This window comes from Sceloporus occidentalis, unplaced genomic scaffold (assembly GCF_023333645.1).
Source record: "Sceloporus occidentalis isolate IW3139 unplaced genomic scaffold, rSceOcc1.0.p SCAF_22, whole genome shotgun sequence".
Taxonomy (NCBI): Eukaryota; Metazoa; Chordata; class Lepidosauria; order Squamata; family Phrynosomatidae; genus Sceloporus; species Sceloporus occidentalis.
Window position 1 is genome coordinate 11276783 of NW_028317002.1, and position 17239 is coordinate 11294021.

The following is a 17239-nucleotide window of genomic DNA, read 5'->3' on the forward strand; positions in this document are numbered from 1 at the left end:
TTAAAATTCTAGCATTTGAAATACCCTGGGGTGTCTAGTTTTAAAAAATATGATTTGATGGGGTAAATTGCGTTGGCCGAGTTCGAAGATACCCGAAATGGCACATGGAGGGAAGAATTACCAGATTTTGAAAAAATGGTTTTGAAATAGCAAAACGCTACTTGTACTTATTGCTCCATAGCGTGGAGAAAAAAGCAAAAAAAACATAAAAACATTGTATTTCTAAACTCAGGACAAATAGTAGAATCTATTTAGTAGGTTTTTCCATGAGCTTTTTTGGGGGAGTAAAAGATTTTTGGGGTAAAAGTCAGAAAATGTGTGTTTGTTTGTTTTTTACATTTTTTAGCTTTTTTTTTTTTTTTTTTTTTATGGGAAATTAGATATGATCAAAAGGAGTTCATCAATAAAAAGCTTCTTAAGCAAAAGAAGCCTAAAAGTTCACATTTGAATAGAGTTGCCAGTAATAATTGGGCCTATGCTAGAAGATAAACCATTGTACATTGCTATGGCATTTGATGGAGCTATATAAAACAATAAATAATAGAAACAAAATGTTTAAGTGTGTACAAGCAACCATTTTTTGTTTTTCCTCTATGCGTCACAGAGTTGTTGTTTTTTTTTTAAACCTGATTAATATTATTGCATATTGTGCAAATATTCTGATGTTAATCTCCTTGTTTACACATTGCTAAAAATGCTTTTCTGTTATACAGAACACCACTAGGCCTGGTTTCCCCTGGGAACTTGCTCAATAATACCACATCGGAAGAATCTACAGGAAATATATCAAATGCTGCGTAAGACTGTACAGTTTTTCCATGTTATTCACATACACTGTTTTTTTACATATAATATAGAAAGACTGATCAGAAGCTTCTTCCAAAAAAAATAAAATCAGAATATCGATGGGAGTTGTATTCCCTAAAGCGTGTGCAATAGGGTTGAAATAAATTATGTTTAAGGTACTTTTTACTATTTGGTTAAAATGTATGTCCCCTCTACTTTTAATAGATATCTTATGTGATAGGATGCACGTTTTACCTAAACTAGGTATGTATGGATAGCTTAACTTGCCTTGGAAAAAAAATAATCTGTATCAGACTTTTTCAGTGTAAGCCGTTCATAATATTGTGACCTAAATGTAACTAAAGCAAAACTCAGAAAATTGGCCCGACCCCAGACACCTAAAGCATTATAGGTGTTTCCAGTAAACAGGACAGCCTATATTGAGGCCAAAAAGCGCAGAGAACCACCGCTGATGCCGCCACTTCTGGGGCTTCTATGACGGAGCACCGGCGTGACATGAACTTCCTGTACTCCACCATTAGAAGTTCCAGCCAGCAGCAGCGTGGGTTGTCTACACGCATCCCGCAGACGTTCACCGGCTGCCAGAGAGGAGGAACAACCCCCCACATCCCCCCCCCCCCCCCCGCAGCGCTACAAGAGACTTGGATCCTCCTCTCTGGCACCCGGTGAGTGTCTTCACAATGCATGCAGACAACCTCTGCTGCTACCCAACACTTCGTGACCCTCCGGTGCTCAGTCATGGGAGTCCCGCAGATGTCCACCAGCTGCCCCCACTTGACAGGGAGTCTGGAGCATGGAAGAGAAGTCTAGGGATGCATCGGTAAGTCGGGGAGTATAAGGCATATCAGGAGGGCAGATTGGCAAATAAGACGTATAAGACATATCAGGGGGGCAGAGTGGCATATAGGTGGAGCAAAGTGGCATATAGGGGTATACGGCTTATCAGGGGCAGAGTGGCATATAGGGGGGTATAAGGCATTTCCGCAGGGCAGAGTAGCAAGCCGTGGGGCAGATGTGCCTAACTGGGGGGCAGGTTGGGATATAAAAACAAAAAAATGCATTTTTCTCAATCATATGAAATAACAGTTAAGGGTAGTCTCATATTTAGACCTTTTCTTTTTTTCCTAAATTAATATTCAAATTTGGGGGGGTTGTCTTTTATAATCAGGGTCGTCTTATAATTGAGCAAATACAGTATTACATTATGAGGTGTTGTATAATAGTGCCATATTTGTGATGCCTTTAGGGGACCTTAACGACCAATGACGTCATGGAAAAACACTTAACAACCAATGACGTCATGGGTCATGGCATTAAACAAGCGTCGATCACTTTCGTCACTTAAACAGTGTTGCTGTAATCATTCAGCAACACAGAGATCGGCATCAAGGGCACTGTGTTGCCCCTCCACGGGGCGTCAACTTTCTCCATACACTGTATGGGGGCGAATGCCCGTTTTAAAAGAGCTTGCCTCCTAAGCTTCAATGGTGTTGCTGAAATGCCTTGATACCGATGCATTCTGCGCCACCAAACACCCAGGACACACTGCAAGAGAGTTCGCCTCTTGCAAGATGGCGCCATTCATTTAAAAAAAAATAAACAAGTCTCCAAGTGAGTCTCTCCAGACCCTCCTGAAAACTTTGCATTACTGCATTCTATGCTGCCCGGGGAAGCAGAGTCATGTGACGTGATGAAAATTTACGTGACTCCGCTGGGTTCCTGCTTCCCCTGCGCGGAACAAGAGACGTTGTTCGCACAGTATGTGCGAGCAACGCACAGGTAAGCAGCAGGGCTTCTGCGGACAAATTTTCGCCATTTTTTATTTTTTTTATTTATTTTGGCATTTTGATGATAATGCCATTTTCGAGCGATATGTTTCAGCCACCGATATTTTGGTGCGTCCGTACTACCACAAAGGGTGGTAGTAGAATTAGTAGTAAAAATAAAAAAATGATATTTGATGGAGGTAAATTGCATTGACCAGCTTCAAAGATTTTCCAGATAGAACATGGGGTAGAATGACCAGATTTGGAAAAAATGGTTTTTAAATAGCAAAATGCTACATGTACTTATTGCCCTATAACTTGCAATTAAAACATTGGGTATTTCTAAACTCCGGACAAATAGTATAATATATTTAGCAGTTTTTTTCATTAGATTTTGTAGATGAGTATAAGATTTTTCAAATGATAAAGTCTTGGGTTTTTTTTCCAATTGCTCATCATATTGTTTTTTTTATAGGAAATTAGATAATATGATCAAAATGGTATTTAAAAAAAAAAGCCTGTCTTGTCCTGAATAAAACAATATGTCACTTGTGTGGGTACACTAAATGAGTGAGGAGAAAATTACATCTAAACACGAGCACCGCAAAAGTGTTAAAACAGCCTCGGGCACAAAGGGTACAAAAATAAAAAGCAGCCTGTTCTTAAGGGGTTAAATTTATACCACAAACATATCTCAGGATATAACCAGATGTTATTTGCATTGCTTTTAATACTACATCTGTTAATTCTCTATTGACAGAATAGAAAATGGAAAATCTTCCCAGGCACGAAAGGCTGAGTCTTTATATCCTGATCAAATAGTCTATGCTTGCGCAGTAACGCTTGGTGAAAAACGGAATAAGAAGGAATATGAAGTCCAAAAAGAAGCTATAATTAAAGTTGTTTGTGCTCTGCTAAATTCAGGAGGAGGCATAGCACTAGTGGATATCAAAAATAAAGATTACGCATACACACAGCATCGTGTGACTATTGAAAGATCCTTAGATAGACTTATATGCAACACGACATCAGAGAATTACTATGATATGATTCAAAATGGATCACTTCTGTATATATTTGTTAAATCTTGGAGTACCAGAGCAGGATCGCCGAGAATCTGTTCATTGGATACTGGTTTGTATATTCGATCATTCACTTCTACATATATGGCGGATCCAATTAAAGTGATGAATCTCATAGAAGAAAAAACAAAGAACAAAAGATCCCGACGGGACATAAGCTCAAGCATAGAAGGATTTCAAGCATTCCTAGATCGAGACCATTTGCGTTTAGATGAACAACTGGAATTTTCAGAATCAGAATATGTGGAATTAAAGGATTTCTCTACTGAAAAAAAATTTGACAGAATAAGCGAGGTCATTCCTGAGTATTTTTCAGCATTTGGGAATAGTGCAGGAGGGTACTTGATCATTGGTGTGAATGACAAGTCAATAGTAAAAGGCTGCGGTAAAGGAGGAGAGAGGTCGGCATTTAAAGATTTAGTAGAACGTAAAGTAGGCAAGCTGAAAATTGTCCACACCCAGCAATGTCAAATGGATACAAGTATTTTCCCTTATGAGCTTCATATAAAAGATGTCCGTGATGATCAAAACAAACACTCAGGCTATGTGATTATTATGAAAATCAAGAAAGTTTGTTGTTTTGTCTTCACCAAAGATCCTCAGTCATGGATGTTAGAATCTGACAGTAATGACATAAAGCAACTATACGCACCTGATTGGATAAATAGGATGAGCCCTACACCAAAAGGTAAGACGTGGTTTCTTGTTTTCTGTTTATTTTAACCCCTTAACGTCCATTGCCGGGACAGGCACGTCATGCAAAACGGTCAGTTAACGACCTATGACGTGCCTGACACGTCATGAGTCTTAAACAAGCTTAGAAAGTGATCAACGATCACTTTCTTCACTTAAACGGTGTTGCATTAATGCCTCGATGTTGATGCATTCAGCAACACCGAGATCGGCGTCATGGGCCATATCTGGCCCCTCCCCGTGGGCGTCAACATCCGCCACTGTATGGCGGCGGACGCCGTTTTAAAAGTTTAGGAGGCGATCAGCAATCACCTCCTAAACTTCAATGGTGTTGCTGAAATGCCTCGATCACGAGGCATTCAGCGACACCAAACACTTACCCCAGGACACGTTGTGACCGCTTAGGAGAGCGGTCACAACCGCCACTGCGTGTGACTTCGCCAGCCGCAAGATGGCAGCCGCCCTGTAAAAAAAAATTATAAAGTTGAAAAAGTTCGCTAGATGGTCTCCAGACCCTCTAGAGAACTCTGGCTCCACTTGCAGGTTAAATACAGGTACTGCATTAACGCTAATTTAAAAAATTGAATGGTTTTATGGGGTAAATTGGAGTGGCTGGGCTCAAAGATAGGGCATGGGCGCAGACTGACCAAAATGGGGGTGGGGAGCGCACTTCCAAAATGTGGCATTTTAACCCTAAACACCAGACAAACCCATGCATTTGGGGTATGACTGTACTCGGGAGATGTTGCTGACCACACATTGGGGTGTTGTTTGATAGTGACGTACCTGGAGCTATAAATTCATACCCAAAGTACAATTTGTGTGGAAAAAAAAAATACCAAAAAAAATACTTTCTCCACCCTGTGCTGTGAATGTTTAAATGGTGTGTTTGAAAAGACATACATGTAATTCTTTTTGTATTATTGGTTGAAGCAAACTGGGTGCATCTGTTGTGACTTGGTTTTAGATCAGATCAAATTTAATGAACAATATATGCAGAAATACAGATAATTCCAAAGGATTTGCATACTTTTTCCTGCACTTTTTGTTGTAGCTCGCATGCTGGAATCTCAGTTTACTGAGCTGAGCCTGTCTGACCGACCACCACTTGCTAAGCCTGTGTATATAAAGAATGGGAATGAGTCACTGGTGGAGGTGCAGGAAAAGCTCTTTGGAGGTACGTTTCAGTCTGCAGGTTAAAAAACCTTTACACATAGAAGTCAACCAAGTGCTTAATGGAAGTTCATCATCAAGAAATGCCTTTATTTGTCTGGAATTTGTAGGGCTAGAAGCTTTCTGTTCCGGTTTTACTGAACATCATGTGTAGTTTATGTGACTTAAAAAGAATACATTCAATAGGCCTATGCAAAAAATTCTAGCTGGAGTTAAGGGTATCATGGGTTTAGTGATATTAGTTTTGACCTTTGTGGTTTCATAGGTGGCCATTTCCACTAGATATTCAGTGAACTGCCCACTGCTCTCCTTGTCTTCCACACCTTTTGTCCATTACTTAATGTCAGACTGGGTGATTAACATGAGCTGCTGTTTTGTGACAACAGACAGTATGATACATAGTGCCAGTGTGTTTTTCTAATAAATTGGGTTAGGATAACAGAGCTAGAACACTTACAAAATGGCTGATCTGGAGCTGCCTGAAAACATTATGGTATGCAAAAACTAAATGCTTAGAAACAATACAATATTTTTTGTAAAATGTATTTTTTAAAAAGTTGGTGTGAGTTCCCCTTTAAGATCACTTTATTTCCCAAACTATCATAAATTAGGTGGAAATCAACATATACCTAGATTATTGCGTTTTATTTATTTTATTTGCTGTTTTAATTCTTTGGGTTTTTTTTTTATAGATCTTGGAAGCAGGATAATTATAAAACCAGAAAACTTATACACTGAACTCTCCAGAGAGAATCCAGAACTGGGGGATCTATTGGAGAAGCAGCTTTCAAAAGGGCATGGTATTCTAATTCTTTCCAGGAGCTGGGCAGTTGATGTTGGACTGCAGAAAAATCGAAATGTTGTTTGTGATGCTTTGTTGTTGGCTACAGAGAGTTACCCAACACTGTATACTGTGTTTAAAGAAGATATCTCTCAGGAAGAGTTTGAATATTCACGATTGACTGCTTTAACAATCAAGAAGCAGCTTGTCAATATTGGTTGTTACACTGGTAAATTATGTGTTATTCCCAAAGCTTTAACACTGCAGAAGGAAAATCAGCGGGGACACGAGGTGATCACCTACCCAAAAGTTTATCAGCTGGTTTCCCTTAAAGATGTTGAAGAATTATTGCCCTCCCTTCTTATAATCATGCTTCGTTTTAAATCAGTTTTAAGTGACCAGATGGGAAACGAATTCTTCAACCTCCTTACTACAGAGCAGTATGAACTTCTGTCAGATTGTTTAGAAAGTAATCGGCATTTGTTTGTGCATGGGCTACCAGGATCTGGAAAGACAGTCATTGCATTGAAGATAATGGAGAGAATTAAAAATATGTTTGGTTGTTCAAAAGAAGATATTCTCTATATCTGTGAAAACCAGCCTTTACAATACTACATCAGGTAAGTTTTATTTTTATGTTAAATATTACATATTTATAAACATATATACATCTATTTGAACACATCACATAGTAGTATTAGTTTGTTGGTTGTTTCCCAATATAGGGTATTGCTATTCACAGCCTATTGAGAGCAACACAGGAATTATTTTGCTATGTTACCATTAGACTTTGTGCATTTATATATTTGAGGTTTTTATACACATATGCATTTGGATAAAACTAGGGGAAAGCATATTTGTGTAATTAAATTACTACCACAAACTGACTTTGTGGTAGAATTAGTGCATAGAAAAGTGTTAAAATACCAGGATTTGAAATACCCTGGAGTATATATGGTATGGTGGGGTAAATTGAATTGGCCAGGATGAAAAATATCCCAAATGGGACTGGATGACCAGATGTTAAAATTCCAAGTTGAATACCTTAAATGTGCATGTCCCAAATCTTTTAGCCTTTTAGCCCCAAACAACCAAAGATCTCTGTGCAAAGTACTCAGGAGATGTTGCTTAACACATATTGGGGTATTGTTTATTAGCAACCATTTAAATTCTTAGTAAATGTATACTATATATTCTGTGTGGAAAAAAAATAACCAAAACTGTTATCACTTTGGCAAAGATTGTAGTAAAATGGCTCTAAAGAAATGTCAAAATACTTTAAGTTGAATACCCTGGATAGCCTGTGACTAGCTTAGCGATTATTTGAGCCTGTGACTAGCTTAGCGATTATTTGAGCCTGTGACTAGCTTAGCGCACCGACATTTTTTCTTTTCCCCGAATACCCTGGATTGCCTGCTTTTGAAAAATATGCACATGCGGGCAGATTTATGACAAATATCGGTGTTATAATGTCCCTACCACTAGTTTTGAGAAAAATGCGAAAAAAATCTATTTTCAAATAGTAATACAATATTTGTACTTATTGCCCTATAACTTCAAAAAAATACATAAAAACATGAAGTATTTCTGACCACAGGACAAATATTATTAGAATCTATTTACCAAGTGTTTCCATTAGATTTTGTAGATGGGTAAAAGATTATTCAAATAAAAGTCAGAAAAAAGTGGGTTTTAAAAAATTAAATCAGATGATATGATCAACATAATAGTAAAGAAAGCCCTTCTTGTCCTAAAAAGACATATATATATATATATATACCGTATTTGCTCGATTATAAGACGACCCTGATTATAAGACGACCCCCCAAAATCTGAATATTAACTTAGGAAAAAAAAGAAAAAGCCTGAATATAAGACGACCCTAAAGGAAAAAAGTAAATGTTAATTCATGTAAACTATTTTTTTTTAAATAAAAGCTATGATTGAGAAAAATATTTTTTTTGTTTTTATTTCCTTGTATTTTCCAACCTGTATCCGCGACGGACGCAGACAAACCCCCGCTGCCAACTCCACCTCCTTCCGGCTGCAGTGGAAGGAGACGTCAACCCGCTGCCCCGGCAATACAGCAGGAAATTGGAAGCCCGGTAACTGTGTGTGTGCGTGTGTGTGTTAAATGGGGGCATAGGGCATTTCTGGAATGCCTTATACCCCTGTATCCCATTCTGGCATTTAGGGGGTTAAAATGCATATTATGGGGCAGAGTGGCATATAGGGAGGTATAAGGCATTCCAGGAGGCAGAGTGGCATTAAGGGAGTTAAAAGGCATTGTATAGAGCACTCTGCCTCCAGAAATGCCTTATACCCCTATATGCCACTCTGGCATTTAGGGGGTTTAAAGGCATATTATGGGGCAGAGTGGCATATAGGGAGGTATAAGGCATTTCAGGAGGCAGAGTGCTCTATTAAACGCCCCTTTAACGCCACTCTACCTCCTGAAATGCCTTATACCTCCCTATATGCCACTCTGCCCCATAATATGCCTTTTAACCCCCTAAGTGCCAGAGTGGCATATAGGGGTATAAGGCATTCCAGAAATGCCCTATGCCCCCATTTAACACACACACGCACACACACAGTTACCGGGCTTCCAATTTCCTGTATTGCCGGGGCAGCGGGTTGACGTCTCCTTCCACTGCAGCCGGAAGGAGGTGGAGTTGGCAGCGGGGGTTTGTCTGCGTCCGTCGCGGATACCTTCCCCGGTTGTCAGAGATCAGAGTTCCCCGCACCGGTGATCTCTGACAGTCGGGGAAGGATCCGCGACGGACGCAGACAACCCCCGCTGCTAGCCACACCTCCTTCCGGCTGCAGCGGACGTTGTCTACGCGAATCGCATAGACGTCAACCCGCTGCCCTGGCAATACAGCAGGAAGCAACGGTAAGTGTGTGTGTGTGTGGGGGGGAGACAGGAGGATCCAGGTCCCCTGCAGCAGTGCGGGGGATCTGGATCTTAGTCTCATAATCAGACCCCTATTTGAGGTCTGATTAGAAGATGACCCCGATTAGAAGACGAGGGGTATTTTTCAGAGCATTTGCTCTGAAAAAAACCTCGTCTTATAATCGAGCAAATACGGTATATATAATTAGTGTGGAGGTACAGCAAATGAGAAAACAGCTTAACACAAACACCACAGAAGTGTTAAAACAGCCTCGATCACGAAGGATACAAAATTTAAAAAGGCTTGTTAACAAGGGGTTAACAATGTCCAAACCATTGTAACCTTAATGCACAGCAAGGATAAACAGACCTTTAATCTAAACTTGTTTTTCTCTTCTAGCCAGCAGAATGTGTGTGTGGCAGTGACAAGAGCAAGGTTTATGTTAGGAACATTCCCAGAGATACAACACATCATAGTCGACGACGGTCAGAATTTTCGAACAGAAAATGGTGATTGGTTCACAAAGGCAAAAGCCATCCATAAAGCTAGCAAAACAGGATTTTTTTGGCTTTTTTTGGACTATTTTCAGTCATGCCATCGTTTTGAAACTGGCCTTCCACCAGTTATAAACCAAAGTAAGCAATTTTTGAATAAAGTTGTCCGCAATGCTACCACAATCTACAACTTCATGTTGCCGAAGATGGAGAAAATTATTTCAAATTCCCACACTTCAGAGTTTTTAAGAAAAATAATGTCAAAGTCTGAATGTTGTCATCCAGTTGAAGGTTCGCATGTCATACAAATTCATCTTGATAAAAAGGGGATTGTTCGGTATGTCGCAGACCATTGCTACAGATACCTGAAAGAAGGCTATTCAGAAAAAGATATTGCTGTTTTGTGTAGTACAGAAGAGACAGCACTTGAGTTTACAGAGGAATTGGCACCAGCTTTGCTGAAACGAAGGCTGAATCGAATCAGAAACGCCAACGAAATCATGAAAAATGCTATTGTTGTGGATAGTATCCGCCGCTTTTCTGGTCTTGAACGTTGCATTGTATTTGTGGTTAACCCTGTGTCTTTACTACCTGACATCCATGACAATATTTTAGTGATTGCCGCATCAAGAGCTTCTACAAAACTTCATGTTTTGTATGAAAAAAAGTAGCGTTTTACTAGAACTACCACTTTTTCAATCGCATGCTTACCTTTCTGGGAGCATCCAGTCAGAACTTTTTTTCCTCTTCGTTGTCACACTTAATACTTAAAATTATGTTAACTGATTAGGTATGTGGGTTGTGATCCTATGTAATTGTGTACAATTGAACACATTGTTTATATGAGGACCGGGACTCCTATATATATATAATTAAAAACGTTTTAATTATATATTTTTTTTTTAAAAAAAGCCCTAACAGTGTGAGCAAGTAAGTGTACTGGATTTGCAACAAAAGGCCTCCTCGCTGATGAACTGGCTGAATACTACTAACTTTTCTAGACGTCGGCCTATCAATGTTAGGAAAGTCCTCATGAGCATCCATACAGACCAGAATAATAAATCATGTAAGGTGTTTGAGCTCTTCTCACACTCCTTCACTCTTGACAAAGCCAACAAAGACAGGCCCAGTTGTTAAAATTAAAACCACAAATGGAGGCATTTAGGGTCCGTGTAGATGGTTCTTCAAAGAATATGAAACTTTTTTTAGTATAATATTTTAATATATTTTAATATAATTATTTGATCATCCAGACAGCTTTTATTCTTCCTTTATAGAGATTGTCACATAGTCATAGAGATTGTTAGTAAGGGTATATAATCAAATTTATATATTAATATTATTATATTTGTTAGATAGACGTTTCCCCTGGTAAATTTGACTTTTCCCACCAAGTATGGTGTGCCCTATTTTGAATTGAAAGGTAAGATTAATAAATCTAAACCCAGAGAATTCTTGATGGCGGAGATTTAATATATTAAAGCCATATGTATTCCCCAAACAATGGATATTTATTAAATACCATACCTTTTAAGAGGCACCTCTAGATTGTCAGATATTTTAGGCTGAAAAGCAAGTGTAGTATATTTTAGCCTACTACCCTCACACAAACACAAAATGGAGTCGGTGCTATCTTCTGGGCTTTATATCATATTGAGAACAAAGAAGCTTTGATGAAAATAGCTGCTTCAGCAAGTCTTTCCTAATTAAATCCAGTTAGTGACAATTGACGTACTGCATTCAACCATGCAAGTCAAGGAAGCCCAGCTTTCTAATCAGAATGTGATTAGTAAAATAAATGTAGAAAAAATGGTAACATGTAAAAATAATTCCCCACTCATGTTACCATCAGGGGAACCTTCCAGTTCCCAAAAAAAAATTGTAATAAAATGCCCCCCCCCCCAAAAAAATATATATATATAAAATATTTTTATGAGCAAGTCCTAAAATTAGCACTTTATCTTCAAACAATTCTCGCATAGAAAGAGTTAAAACACTGCCATGGGGTGTCTACTTTCAAATTTACTTTAAAATGTATGATAAATTGTTGTACTAGCACTATTGCTACGATCTCATATAGTGAGATATAGTGATCTTTTTGTTACCAGTCTCTTTATTGCATTTTCTTTTGTTTGTGGTCGCCGAGCGGACTGAAATTAACTGCTTTGATATTAACACATGCTGTTCATATAAGGTGATATCATTCTGATAAATCTGAGATGTTTATGCAATGTGCTGTTTCACCTGTTGCATTTCTGTATGTGTTGGATCCACAAGCCAATTATTCATAGCTGATAACCAATCAATGATACAGTGTATTCTATATCATGTTTTATTTTTTGCAATGTGCAGATCAAGCCATTTTGTAGGTTGTGTCTTTACAATAAATGATCTCTTGATTAACTATCGTGGTGATATCTCATTTTGAATTATACATTTTGGGGTGATCTAAAAGTATTTGGGATCAGAGATAAAATATAGGCTATCTCTTTAAATTCATATTGTGGTTGTGCTCCTACAATAATTAACCCCTTAATGACCATTGCCGGTTCTGGCACTTCATGCGCTAACATCCGGTGACAATTGAAGTGTCAGGACCGTCATGGCTTTAAACGGGTGCAGAAAGCGATCTACGTTCCCTTTCTGCACTCAAACAGCGAGATCGGCATCAGGGTCCATGTCTGGCCCCTCCCCGGGAAGTCAACGTCTGTATGGCGCCGGAAGCAGTTTTAAAAGAGTTTAGGAGGCGATCAATGATCGCCTCCTAAACTTCAAAGGAACACCGAACTCCCACCCCAGGATGTGCCGTGACCGCTCCGGAGAGCGGTCACAACCGCCACTGCGAGTGATTTTGCCACTCGCAAGATGGTGGCGTCCTTTAAAAAAACAAAACAAAACACTGTGGAGTAGCAAAGTTGCAGGTTGAATACAGGTACTGCATTCAACCATGCAAGTCAATGGAGCCCAGCTTTCTAATCGCTATGTGATTAGTAAAATATATGAAAAATAAAAACATTTATATAAAAATAGTAAAATAAAATTAAAAAAGGTAACATGTAAAAATGATTTTCAACTGATGTCACCATCAGGGGAACCTTCCAGTTCCAAAAAATGTAAAAAAAATAAAAAATTTATATACCGTATTTGCTCGATTATAAGACGAGGTTTTTTTCAGAGCAAATGCTCTGAAAAATACCCCTCGTCTTATAATCGGGGTCGTCTTATAATCAGACCTCAAATAGGTCTGACTATGAGACGACTAAGATCCAGATCCCCCGCAGTTGCAGGGGACCTGGATGCATCCTGTCTTCCCCCCCCCCCCCGCCCCACTTACCGGTACTTCTGAGTCCCCGGTGTGTAGCTGGTTAGTGTGTAGATGTCTACGCGATTCGCGTAGACAACTTCCGCTGCAGCAGGAAGGAGGTGTGACTAGCAGCGGGGGTTGTCTGCGTCCATCGCGCAGACCTTCCCCAGCTGTCAGAGATCAGAGTTCCCCGCACCGGTGCCGCACCGATGCGGGGAACTCTCATCTCTGACAGTCGGGGAAGGTCTGCGCGATGGACGCAGACAACCCCCGCTGCTAGCCACGCCTCCTTCCGGCTGCAGCGGAAGTGCGTGGGATCTACACGCTGCCCCGGCTACATGACAGGGAAGTCAGAAGCACCGGTAAGTGAAATGCCTTTTAACCCCCTTAATGCCACTCTGCCTCCAGAAATGCCTTTTTAACCCTCTATACGCCACTCTGCCTCCTGAATGCCTTAAACCTCCCTATATGCCACTCTTCCCCATAATATGCCTTTTAACCCTCTAAATGCCAGAGTGGCATATAGGGGTATAAGGCATTTCTGGAGGCAGAGTGGCACAAAGGGGGTCAAAAGACATATCATGGGGCACAGTGGCATATAGGGTTAAAAGGCATATCACGGGGCACAGTGGCATTTAGAGGGTTAAAAGGCATATCATGGGGCACAGTGGCATATAGGGGAAATAAGGCATTTCTGGGGCAGATGTGCATAACTGGGGGGCAGGTTGGAAAATAGAAGGAAATAAAACCAAAATATTTTTCTCAATCATAGCTTTTATTAAAAAAAATAGTTTAGATGAATTAACATTTACTTGTAAAACTTTTTTCCTATAGGGTCGTCTTATATTCAGGCTTTTTCTTTTTTTCCTAAATTAATATTCAGATTTGGGGGGTCGTTTTATAATCCGGTCGTCTTATAATCAAGCAAATACGGTATATATACGGTATATATATATATATATATATATTCCGGCGTATAAGACAACTTTTTAACCCGAGAAAATCTTCTCAAAAGTCGGGGGTCGAGCCGGACTGGAAAATCCCGAATCTCTCGGGGAGGGGCGAGCGGAGAAGCCGCCTCCCCTGGGCCGGTCTTCAGGGCCGCGCCGAGGTAGGTGCAAGATCGTGATCTCCCCAACTAGCCCTGATCAGCGGGCGCCCGATGAGCAGGGCTGGTCGGAGAGATCACGACCTCCCTCTAACTAGCCCAACATCAGGGAGCTCGAGGTCTGGCACTTCAGACCTCGGCTTCCATGCTCCCTAATCACTATGCGCCGGCTATTGATGCCGAGCGCGGGGATGACGTCATGTCCCGGAGCTCGGCATCAATTGCCGGCGCGTAGTGATGAGGGAGCAGTAAAGCACAACTGGATGGAAGATAGAAGATGAGAAAGGTAAGAGATGGGGAGAAAGGTGTGTAAGTGCATTGTATGTGTATATATGTTGGTGTGAGATGGTCAGTGTATGTGTATGGTGAGGTGTGTGTTTGTAAGCTGGTGTGTGTGTGTTTATATATATATATACCGTGTGTATGTATTGTGAGCTGGGATCATGTAACCACACAGTCTTAAGGTTTGAAATATCACATAAGGCTGAATTATTTTTAGAAATTGTAGTCCTTTTTATTAAAAGGTCTGTAAACAAACATAAATAAAACAAGCAAAAAGAAAAGCCTTGCTCTCTGAGCACTTACTGACAAACAGCCACTAACTCTCGTTGGACGGCTTACCCGCTACCAATAAAAAACATTTACGACAGACCATTTCGTTTAGGAACCGTTCAGCAGATTTGTTAGGAGAAAATGCAGTCACACTCACTGCTTGTGTTTCTCCCCTGAATAACTCACAGGGCTCCTTTTTGTAGCAGCCCCCTGCTGCTCATTGGTAACAGGTGAGTAACTATCTGGAATAACCAGAACTCCTGGACTGGCTTCATCACCTGCTGCAAGTAAACTGTGGAGTGGAGCACTGGCCCTCCCTTCTCTCCAAATGCTCCACCCCAGGGACCCAAACATAACTACAACATTACCATTATTTTGTCAGTAACAAACCATTCTGCCTGGGGTTATCAAATACATTGCACTGCAGTATTTTCTGAGAAATATATATGTTATCCACCACCATGCCCGGTTCACCGTCGCAGTATATATAGTATACTATAGTATATTTAGTATGTGTAGATACATATATATATGTGTGTGTGTGTAAGGGCAGTGTATGTATGTATATGTCTGTGTATGGGCAGTGTATGTGTATGGACAGGTGCGTGTAAGGGCAGTGTATGTGTATATGTGTGCTTGTAAGCTGGTGTGTACGTATGTTAGGGAGAGCTGACCCACCCAATCCAAGCAGGCTTTGCATACAACAACCAGCCAATCACCGGTAAGGTACAGCGTTTGCTGTGATTGGCTGGTTATTGTATACTGGGTAGAGGGGTAGTCTTATACGGCGAGTATAGCCCAAACTCTATATTTTAACTGCAAAAGTTGGGGGTCGTCTTATACGCCCAGTCGTCTTATGCGCCCAGTCGTCTTATACGCCGGAATATACGGTATATAAAAAATATGAGCAAGTCCTAAAATTAGCGCTTTATCTTAAAACAATTCTCGCATGGAAAGAGATAAAATACTGGCATGTTAAATGCCCATGGGGTGTCTTTTAAAAAATGAATAATTTGACGGGGTAAATTGAATTGGCCGGGTTCAACAATGTCCCAGTTAACACAGAGGGAAGGATGACCACGTGTCTAATTTCCAATTTGAAAGATGCACACGTCCTAAATGTGGCTTTCAGCCCCCAAACAACCTGACAAACCCATGCAAGGGTGGTATTACTGTACTCAGGAGATGTTACTGAACACATATTGGGGTGTTGTGTGACATACCAGGAGCTGTAAATTCATACCTAAAGTACCGTATTTGCTCGATTATAAGACGACCCCCCCCCCAAATCTGAATATTAATTTATGAAAAAAAAGAAAAAGCCTGAATATAAGACGACCCTATAGGAAAAAAGTTTTACCAGTAAATGTTAATTCATGTAAACTATGTGAACTATTTTTTTTAAATAAAAGCTATGATTGAGAAAATATTTTGTTTTTATTTCTTTTTTTTCAACCTGCCCCTCCAGTTATGCACATCTGCCCCCTGGCTTGCCACTCTGCCCCAGAAATGCCTTATACCCCTATATGCCACTGTGCCCCATGATATGCCTTTTAACCCTCTAAATGCCACTGTGCCCCATAATATTCCTCTTGACCCCCTATGTGCCACTCTGCCTCCAGAATTGCCTTATACTCCTATATGCCACTCTGGCATTTAGGGGGTTAAAAGGCATATTATGGGGCAGAGTGGCATATAGGGAGGTATAAGGCATTTCAGGAGGCAGAGTGGCGTATAGAGAGTTAAAAGGCATTTCTGGAGGCAGAGTGGCATTACGGGGGTTAAAAGGCATTTCACAGAGCACTCTGCCTCCAGAAATGCCTTATGCCCCCCATTTAACCCTCCCTCCTCCAAACTTACCAGAGTTCCCGGTGTGTATTCCGGGCAGCGTGCAGAACTCTACACGATTCGCTTAGACAATGATGGACGCAGACAACCCCTGCTGCTAACCGCACCTCCTCCCGGCTGCAGCGGAAGTTGTGTACGCAAATCGCGTAGAGCTCTACACGCTGCCCGGACTAAGCACAGGGGACTCAGAAGTACTGGTCTGATTGTAAGACGACCCCGATTATATGACGAGGGGTATTTTTCAGAGCATTTGCTCTGGAAAAAACCTTGTCTTATAATCGAGCAAATACGGTAGGTGTGTGGGGAAAAATACACACAAAATATACTACTGCAAACTTTGATATACTACTGCAAAAACTGGGGGTAGAATAAGTGCATGAAAAGAGTTAATACCAGCAATTGAAATACCCTGGGGTGTCTAGTATTCAGAAATATATGGTTGAATGGGTTAAATTGTATTGACCGGCTTCAAAGATACCTGAAATAGCACATGGGGGGAAGAATTACCAGATTTGGAAAAATGGTTTTGAAACAGGAAAACGCTACTTGTACTTATTGCCCTATAACTTGCAATAAAAACATTTATTTCTAAACTCAGGACAAATAGTACAATTTATTTAGCAGTTTTTTTCATTAGCTTTTGTAGATGAATAAGTCAGAAAAAGACTAAATTCTAAATTTTCACCATATTTGATACTTTTTTAATGGTAAATTATGTGATACAATCAAAATAA

At 40.2% G+C, this 17239-nt stretch overlaps 1 protein-coding gene across 1 annotated transcript; it reads left to right on the plus strand.

Annotated features, from left to right (window-relative positions):
* The first annotated feature begins 2497 nt into the window (after window positions 1-2497).
* On the plus strand, window positions 2498-10364 carry LOC149301023 (schlafen family member 13-like). The gene is made up of 5 exons (XM_089484581.1): window positions 2498-2586; window positions 3334-4343; window positions 5403-5525; window positions 6214-6922; window positions 9599-10364. Exons 1-5 carry the CDS (start codon window positions 2498-2500, stop codon window positions 10362-10364), a joined length of 2697 nt encoding a protein of 898 aa, XP_089340707.1.
* The last annotated feature ends 6875 nt before the right edge of the window (window positions 10365-17239 follow it).

What these genes read in the sequence shown, in the direction of transcription:
- LOC149301023 (XM_089484581.1), top strand. Translation starts at nt 2,498, where the DNA reads ATGAAAATTTACGTGACTCCGCTGGGTTCCTGCTTCCCCTGCGCGGAA. An exon ending in TATGTGCGAGCAACGCACAG is followed by an intron (nt 2,587 to 3,333) that starts GTAAGCAGCAGG and finishes CTCTATTGACAG; the next exon opens with AATAGAAAATGGAAAATCTT. An exon ending in GATGAGCCCTACACCAAAAG is followed by an intron (nt 4,344 to 5,402) that starts GTAAGACGTGGT and finishes TTTTTGTTGTAG; the next exon opens with CTCGCATGCTGGAATCTCAG.